We start from the raw sequence: 9,094 nt of genomic DNA, 5'->3' as shown, positions 1-9,094 counted from the left end.
CTATATATATATATATATATATTTGGTCAAATTAGTTGCGCGTGGAAAATTAAAACTGTGTACGGCCTTAGTATTGGAATTTTTGGTTTATTTGTTCGCTTAGTCTTCCATTGTCTTCTGGTCTAAGTTATACTTATAGAGAATTGTTACTTTTTATATTAGAATTAGTGTACGAATTTGTAAACATCTACTCTATAATAATTGATTAGATTCACAGTTTTAATGCTTACTCTTTCTATCTTATTTCATTTTTCAAATTTGATAAATATTTTAAAATAAAAATTAAGTGTCTAGACTTTAAATATCACTATGCGTCTTAAGTATTGTTATCTACTATCCAAGAACTAGATCATGAGTTTTTGTCAAATAATAAATGTGATAGCCATGTCATGCACAACTAAATAAAAGTTGTATAATTTGACATTAATCTTTATTTTAATTTTTCTCAATTTATTATGGGTTTTAGATCTCTCGAGTATTTTATTATAGAATATAAATAAACATTTTTTTTTGTCTTTTTGTTATCCAATTGATGAAAACTAAATTTCTTGTCAAAATTAAGTCATTAATGGATAAAAATGAATTATTATAACATATATTTTCTATTCTATGTATTTATTATAAGCATATATCATAATATGTCAATATATTATGCATTTGATAATCATTTGTTGGTCATAAACTTGTACTCCCCGTCTTCCTTTTCTTTCTCTTGGAAGTACCCTTGTGCTTTCCAAATATTTACAACTTTATTTTTTAATAATATTTGTTATCTATTATCCATTAGTATATATATCTGTGTGCGATAGATGTATAAAGAATATTTATTTAATTTATATTTATTAATATTTTTAATTTTATTCTTTTTTACTAATCTATTTAATTTGAATATATTTTATTATTTTTATTAATATTTTTAATTTTATTCTTTTTTACTTATCTATTTAATTTGAATATATTTTATTATTTTTATTAATATTTTTAATTTTATTCTTTTTTACTAATCTATTTAATTTGAATATATTTTATTATTTTATGTTATATTTTTGTATAAACTATTTTTGAATAATTACTAAAATGATATAAATTTATATTGCATCTTCATATATGATTAATAAAATTCAATATGTCTCCGTCTCGAAGAGTAATTAGGACTAATTCAGTCACGTTTTTATGTTCTAATTAATTTCTATTTTTGATTATTCTTAAAGAAAAAGATTTTTCTTTTTACCAAACATACAAATCTTAGTCTTAGATTTTTGCTAGCCATTTTCTTCTTTTTGATTATATCCTAAATTTTATCATGAATTTATTGATTTTATATGAAGTATTACTTACTCCTTTCTTTTTAGTCATGGATTGAAGGTTTGTTTTTATTTTAGAAAAAGACATGGATACCATAACCGACATAATAACTTCTGTACGAAATGCTGACATGAATGAAAGAGAAACAATTATAATACCAGCTACTAATATTACTAAAAATATTGCTAAAATACTTTTACGGGAGGGTTTATTGCTGTAATTATAAATAATATGACTAAAATAAGATTATTGTAAATTAAATAATACAAATACCTATATTATAATTTTTTTAAATGGACAAATATGAAAAAATCAATTTGAAAATATCATCAATTATTTTTTAATCCTACTTATTATTCGTAGTTTATTCTATTTTAAAAATTTTCTTACGGGGTATCTATATCGGCCAAATCAATATAATAAAAATTACGTTTAATTTTTTTTTGTTGAATTTGACAAATTCAAATGAATAACATAAATTAATATGTCAAGATTAAAAAAAAATTTAATATATTTTAAAATTTTTAAAAATTTAAATATCTACCAACTAAAAAATTACGAATTTATTTATTTATTTTTTATTTTTTTTTATATTGGACTCCTCCAAACAAAAATTCTAATTTCGCTCTTTATTGACACGAGTTACTACACTAGATCATGTCAAATTCGAGAAAATATTCAGTTTAGTTTTGAAGTTATATTCGAGTCTCAATTTAATTTTTAAAATTTTAATTGTTTTAATTTAGTTTCTAAGACCATCTCCAGTAGGGAACTCATCCCAGTTCCTGTTTATGTCCCACCTGTCATAAAAAGTAACTCCACATCAGCTTTTGCGTTATAAATAATAAATAGGAACTCAAAGCATCTCTCTCTTCTCCATTAGGAGGAACTAACTTTAGTCCCTATTGTGATCCCACTTAATTAATTAATTAAAATACTTAAAATTAATATAATTAATTTTTTTTAATAATATTATTTAAATTTATAAATTTAAAAATAATTCATTATTAAAAGATATTAATATTAAATAAATTCATATATAATAATAATACACAATATATAATTCGAGATTATACTAATTTATAGTTTTGTGTTTACAACTGCTAATTTTAATAATATCATTAGCATTTTAAATTTTAAAAATAAAAATAACCAACTCAACTAAAAATTATTTTATAAGATATAAAAATTAAATTTATTTTTTAATGTAAGTAAATTTAATTAATTATAATTTAATATAATAATATAAATAATATTCAATATTAATTATAATATAAATAATTAATATAAATTATTAATTAAATAAAAACTTAATTATTTAATTTAATTAATTATTTAATTAATTATTATTTAAATAATTAATATAAATTATTAATTAAATAAAAATATAATTATTTAATATAATTTTTATTATAATTATTACTAATTTAATTATTATTTAATTATTTAATTATTTCAGATTTTATATTATTATTTTTTTATAATAATTTGCCAAATGGCAAGTTATTATTGGTTAATTTGAGTCCTTGCTTAGAGGGACTCCCTTACCTTGATCCTTGTGCAGGAACTCACTCCTTTTCTCCTCCAATGGTTAGAGTTCCTATATGTTAGAAAAAAGTCAAAGAGGAACTCACCATTGGAGGTGTTCTAAACGCGTTGAAAAATTTAGAAATTAAATTGAGACAATTAAAACTTCAAGGACTAAGGGCCGTTTGAGAAGTTTCAAAAGTAACTTTTTTGAGTTTTTTACTTATGAAAAGTAATAGTATTAATATCTGATATAATTTTTAAAATTAAATTATAATTTTCTAAAAAACTATTTAAGAGTTTATAGAAAAGTTAAAAAAATAACTTTTTTTATAATACTAATATTTTTTATCACATTTTTATAAAATAAATATTTTTAGAACTAAAAATCAAAATACAAAATAACCTATTTATAAGTTACTTTTAATATAATTATTTATTATTTAAATTATTTTTTTAATTAAATTGTTTAGCCAAAACGAAACTAAATCAAGTGTCAAGTGTAACTCCAACGACGAAATTGAGTATTTTCTCGTCAAATTCGTATCGAAAATATATGCCACGCTATTCAGCAACCAAGTTTAATACTTTTGCGAAACGACGCCGATTTGAGTTCTGGCGGAGCAGCTAGGTTCCCTTGGGGCTTGGGCCTTGGTTGTGTTCAGCATCTGCGACTCCATATATGTTTGCTCGCTCCATCGCAGTGTCACTGTCACTCTGCTTCAGCGAGTGTTATTCAGGTAACCTTACCAAGCCCTCTATTTTATCGTGTTCAAATCAAGGGTTTCGTTTATCATTGGAATCGTTGTAACCGTTTCCTTCTGTTATAGTAATAATAATAAAGTGGAATTCACGTGAAATTATATTATGTTTTCATTATTTATTTCACTAATTTCTGGATATAAGCCTGCTTGCTTGGTTTGGTGCTCACTCTAAAAAGTATATACAGTGAACTCTTCAATAATAAGAATCTAAGAACATAGTGAAGGTGTGCCATTTCATTGTACAATTTATTTATTCATTTAATTTTTATTGGGTAAAAGTTCAGCTTAACGTTGTGCATAGTTTCATCAGAGGATCTGGTGCAGTATGCAGCACTTTCTAGTGCATTGTGATCTTTGCTTTTGATTTCTTTGGTCCATCTCTTATGTTATTAAAGACATATGAAAAAAATGACTTTAAATTAAACCTCCCAATCTTGTTCATGACAAAGAACACGGAGTCCCTTGGGATTTAAGATGACAAGTTCGTCACTTACCATTTGTAAAATGTGATAGATTGTTTATTTCATACAAAATCCATACATGTGTAAGGGAGAACTAATATGCTCACTTGAATTTGTCCAGCGAGAGGCGAATTTGTCAGTAGGACCAGACAAGTTTGTCCTTCACCATTTGTAAAATGTGATGGATTATTTAATCGGTAAACGTATAATGGAGGACTAATATGCCTACTTTTTTCTTCTGAATATTTTTTTTCAAAAAAAAAATTAAATGATGATTGATCAATATGTCCGGTGAGAGACGAGTTAATCTATTTTAAATCCTAAAGGGCTATTTTGGCCCTTGGGGTGGGTATGGCTCTATTGTATTCATCCTGCTCAAGTAATTCGAGTATATAGGGTAACACTTCTAGCAGTGTTTTCTTTAGCAATTTGGCTTCTCTCAAGTGTAGGGTGTGCATTTAATTTTTAGAAAAATAAAGGTTTAGGATTTTGTAAGAGATATAAACACACACATAATATGCCATATATGTGCAGCAACTGATCTCCTTTATTTTCTTATCAATAATTTAGATTGTTCACTTTGTTCTCCAAACTCAACTGTGCCCTTTAAATTATTCTGTTAATCTCATTAGGTGGTTGAAAAATTGCTTGTTCTATTCTTTTTGTGCTCCGTTGCATTCTTTTGCATTAAAGTTTTCATTTTCATCTAACCTACAGTTGACTTGCTGTGACTTTTTTTTTGTTGATTCAACTTCTGGTCTGGTTTATATAACCAATTAACCATAATTTAGGTCTGCCAGCTTTTTGAATTGTTAACTGATAATACAGGCATCATGGAGACTAAGCGCTGTAACTTCTGGCTTCCCAACAAAAAACGATTTTGTGCAAACTCCCCGATTGGTGATTCCTTGTAAGTTGTGTTCTATTTCTTTCTATCTTAGCTTTTGATTCATTTTTCTGACCTTTCCTTGATTCATGGACCTAGGTACTGTGGCAATCACAACTCAAGGTCCGAAGGCCAGTGGATCCCATGCCCCATAGATCCTTCCCAGTACATTCTCTCCCTCTTATGTTATATATTTTTTCTGTACCATTGCCACAATTTATTAAGGCTTCTTAATTTGGTTATTGTGCATTCTTCATTTGATAGCTCAGTACTTGAAGAAAACCTCAAAGGCCATGTTAAGCGGTGCCCATTGCTGAAACAGGTTCAGTCCTTGTCCCTCCATTCTTTCTATCGAAAGGGGATCAATGCTGGTTCTGATGGAGAACAAGAAGACAAGGAAGTGTTAGGGGTTGATGATTCAAGGTTGCCGGCTAAGACTGTTTCTTCGGAAATGAAGAGGAATGCTCTTCATAATATGAGTGTGCCTGAATTTTGCAATTTACTTGAAAAGATTGAGTCTATTCATGAATCTTTCTGTAAGGATATTCAGGACTCGTTTCAGATGCCAGAGGTTTGCCGCATGTGGATTAAAACTGGAGAAGAAAACAGGTACGGCCAGTGGTGAAACCATGAAATTTATTGAAGTGTGTTTGATTTTTCCCCAAGTTGTCTCGATTCAAATAATGGTGTCAGTGTGTTTTAACTTTGTTACTTTTCCCTAGTGGTTAGTTTTATCAGCAAAAGCGTTTTTATGCATAGTGGATAATTCAATTAGCATGAAGCTTACTTCTATTTGTCCTACTAGTTTAATTAAACACATGTTACACGTGTAACGTGACAAAGTTGAAATCACAAATGATGCCATTGATTTCAACTTGAAAGTAGAAAGGTAAAACAGATGTTAACCTTTTACTTAATGGATTTGATTTACTATTTCCATCTCGTGTTTGCAGGAAATTGCCATTTCAGGAGAAACATATAATGCAGCAGGCATCTATTCTGGGAAACTTGGAAAACTTTGGTATATTGAGGAGTTCTTTGAATAGAAAATTCTCCAAGAGCGAGGAACCAGATAAACAGGAGAACCCTGTTCCTGCGGTGATTGAGTTTGGAGCTGGTAGAGGGTACTTGACACAAATGCTTGCAGATTGTTATGGAATCAAAAGCGTCTTCCTGGTTGAGCGGAAGTCATACAAGTTGAAGGTAGGTTTTAGCCTAGAACCTTATCTCTTTGCTGAATCTAAAACTTGATTACACATTTTGATATATTCTTGGGTTATTTGAACTTAGTTTTATACTATTTACACAATGCCAATGCTATTTCTAGGCCGATCGAACTTTGCGACAGAATGATAGCTTGAGATTAGAACGTTTGAGAATTGACAGTAAGAGCCTTTAGTATTCTTGTCATAAAACTTCTGAATCTGTAATTGTAATGTCGAATTACCCTTCACGATGTTCCTATGTTTAGGAAGTCATAGGATGACGCTTATGATTTTGTCTTAAAATAATTGATTTAAGATTTGGTGTAATATATTACATATATTTATGTATATGTATCATTATGCAATGACCTTCAACAGCTTTCGAAACTTTGTTCAAAAGAAAAATAAATGTACAGAGTTGAGCTATATTTTTATATGTTAGGAAATTTGATTGCTTTCCTTTTCATGTTTTAGCTATGCTTTCTATTTGAAGGGAAAAAAAATGTTGGTCTTTCTTTGTTTAGGGTGTGGCTTGAAAGTTGAAAATGGCTATCCTTGTTTTATTGATTCTGCTAGTTTTATTGATGATCTTACTGTTTGCTATAGTGATATTTAAGCTATAGAAGATAGATTGGATTAGTTATGATAACTGTATGCGGTAATTGGGGTGTATTATACTTCGTTTGCAGAATAGGGTGAGTACAATTTAAGCATGAGAACGATACATATTTCTCTTGATCTTATCTTGGTCTGGAGTTCTACTTGGTTTTGATTTCCCTATAAATTTAACTTTCATGCATGTTATATTTACACACGACCAAACTATTTTAGATGTTCTGTGTTGCTCTCACAATTTTAGTAATTTTTAGGCTGCAATTATTTTAAAAGTTTTCTAATTTTATTTGGTTTATTTATATTTTGTGCAATTTCATTTCTTCTTCCTTATACTTCTGTACTACTGCATGATTATTTGTATTCTGTTTATCATATAATTTTCTGCACTACAACTTTGTACAATCCGACTTTGCAGTTGAGGATTTAGATTTGACTGCTGTTGAATCTTTGCATGGAGTTCCTTTTCTGGCCATTGGTAAACATTTATGCGGGGATGCAACAGGTAATTTTGGCCTTTTACACCAGCACTCTTTTGAATTTAATGGTCATTTTTTATTGATGAAAACATAAATGACTATGCAATATTTTTTTCTTCTTATTTTTATATCATCACAGACTTGGCTATGAGATGCTGCTTTCCTGTTAGTAAAGATAATGATGGTGGACAACGCGATGTCAGTAAAAATCTTGGAGGTTTAGCAATCGCGACATGCTGCCACCATCTTTGCCAGTGGAAACACTATACAAGTAACAATTTTTTTCCCTCTTCTTCTTTGCCTGTTAATAACTGTATATTTCAACCACATTCTGGATGTGATGTGATGATTTGTGTTGGTTATGACTTTTGAGCTTATTGTTATTGTAACACTTGTAGATAAAAGGTATTTCTTGAATTTGGGGATGACAAAAGAAGAATTCCATGCTATTACTTGGTTTACAAGCTGGGCTGTAGATGCTAATCATGGTTCAGATCTTCCTGATGCCACTGATTTCAGATCACATTTCCAATCAATGTAAATTTTCGGTTCTTGAATTTTATTTTCAAAAATTGAGCATCACAATACTTGTTAGCAACATATTAGAGGTTAGTCTAGGTATGTGTTATATATTGGTATTTAAAAGGTTAAATTACTCCGGATTTCTAATAATCTTAGTTAGTTTTCAACTAGGTCCTTATTTTTAAAAGTTTATAACTAAGTTTTTATTTTGTATAAAGATTTCCTATAAGGTCCCTATGATTTAACCATTTATAATCAAGTCCCTCTACAGTACAATGTTTTCCATCTAGATTAAAAACTGTGATCAAACCCCTATCTTGCATGATAAATAACTATATTGTTTGAGGATTTTGGTATAGCATAGGGATTTGATCACGGGACTTAAACTAGAGACAGTCTAGAGTGACCTGGTGGGTTTTACGAGAAGCATGTAAACTATTGGGACTTGGCTAAATTTTGTACTATATGGAAACTTGACTACGAAATTTTGAAATATAGGGACTTAATTAGAAATTAGGTAAAACTCTAGGGATCATCAAGTAAATAAACCTAGAGTAAAGTACTCTTTTAGTCTCTAACGGGATAGTCCTAATTTTGTTCCCAAATATTTTACTTTGTCCTATTTTAGTCCTCTGGTTAAGATTAATTTTTTCTTCCAAAAATATCTGCTTTCCTCTTATTATCTTCTTTTTTTTCTCTTATTATTTTATCACTCTTACTCCGAAATCACTACAACCACTATTATGACCACTATAATTACGATTTTTGCCGCTACCTAGAAGAAAAGGGTATTTTTGGAAAGAAAATTTTCATTTTGACCTGAGGACTAAAATAAAACCAAATAAGATATTTGGGATAAAAAAAGATGTTTCAAACGTTAGGAATGAAATTAGGACTTAGTTTAAACGTTAAGGATTAAAACAATACTTTATCCTTAATCGTAATGAAAATCTTATCATTATAAATTGGAATACTAAAGGTGTGTTTGGCAGCAGAAAGGAGCAAGGTGATGGTTATGTGGATGGAGTTGAAAAAATCCTTGCAGACATGGAAGCACCTAAACGAGCAGCATTGGGTTTCAAGTGCAAGTGGATTATTGATATGGGAAGGTTGATGTGGTTAAGAGAATTAGGGTTAGATGCAGAGCTTGTCAAATATGTTCCACCCACCTTGTCCCCAGAAAATCACTTGCTAATAGCTAGACCTGCAAATTATTTGTAAACTGTATTTTTCCCTCTTATTGTTATCCTATGTGACCTTATATTTATTTGATATGTTCTATTTTCTATGTGCTAATTTAGAACAATAAAGAAGAGAAGTGTTGTTTGGCAAA

The 9,094-nt window shown here is 28.9% G+C and overlaps 1 protein-coding gene across 4 annotated transcripts; it reads left to right on the top strand.

Annotated features, from left to right (window-relative positions):
• The first annotated feature begins 3,348 nt into the window (after nucleotides 1–3,348).
• On the top strand, nucleotides 3,349–9,094 carry LOC107638235 (methyltransferase). 4 transcript variants are annotated; one of them, XM_016341395.3, is made up of 10 exons: nucleotides 3,349–3,572; nucleotides 4,886–4,967; nucleotides 5,043–5,108; nucleotides 5,208–5,552; nucleotides 5,897–6,146; nucleotides 6,271–6,328; nucleotides 7,179–7,265; nucleotides 7,379–7,510; nucleotides 7,638–7,776; nucleotides 8,757–9,094. In XM_016341395.3, the coding sequence occupies exons 1-10, from the start codon at nucleotides 3,515–3,517 to the stop codon at nucleotides 8,980–8,982; spliced, it is 1,443 nt and encodes a 480-aa protein (XP_016196881.1). In that variant the 5' UTR covers nucleotides 3,349–3,514; the 3' UTR covers nucleotides 8,983–9,094. The 4 variants fall into 4 exon arrangements, with proteins under 4 accessions (XP_016196881.1, XP_016196880.1, XP_016196883.1 ...); XM_016341394.3 differs by having other exon boundaries at nucleotides 3,372–3,572; nucleotides 8,754–9,094; XM_016341397.3 differs by having other exon boundaries at nucleotides 3,422–3,572; nucleotides 4,849–4,967; nucleotides 8,754–9,094.

The sequence above is a fragment of the Arachis ipaensis genome, chromosome B4, assembly GCF_059453495.1.
Source record: "Arachis ipaensis isolate K30076 ecotype BB chromosome B4, ASM5945349v1, whole genome shotgun sequence".
Taxonomy (NCBI): Eukaryota; Viridiplantae; Streptophyta; class Magnoliopsida; order Fabales; family Fabaceae; genus Arachis; species Arachis ipaensis.
Note: the sequence above shows the minus strand (reverse complement) of the source record. Positions and strands in the feature narration are given on the sequence as shown.

Coding starts and splice junctions, on each gene's coding strand:
- LOC107638235 (XM_016341394.3), top strand. CDS start 3,515: ATGTTTGCTCGCTCCATCGCAGTGTCACTGTCACTCTGCTTCAGCGAG. Junction 5,553..5,896: donor AAAACTGGAGAAGAAAACAG/GTACGGCCAGTG, acceptor TCGTGTTTGCAG/GAAATTGCCATTTCAGGAGA. Junction 7,266..7,378: donor TTTATGCGGGGATGCAACAG/GTAATTTTGGCC, acceptor ATATCATCACAG/ACTTGGCTATGAGATGCTGC.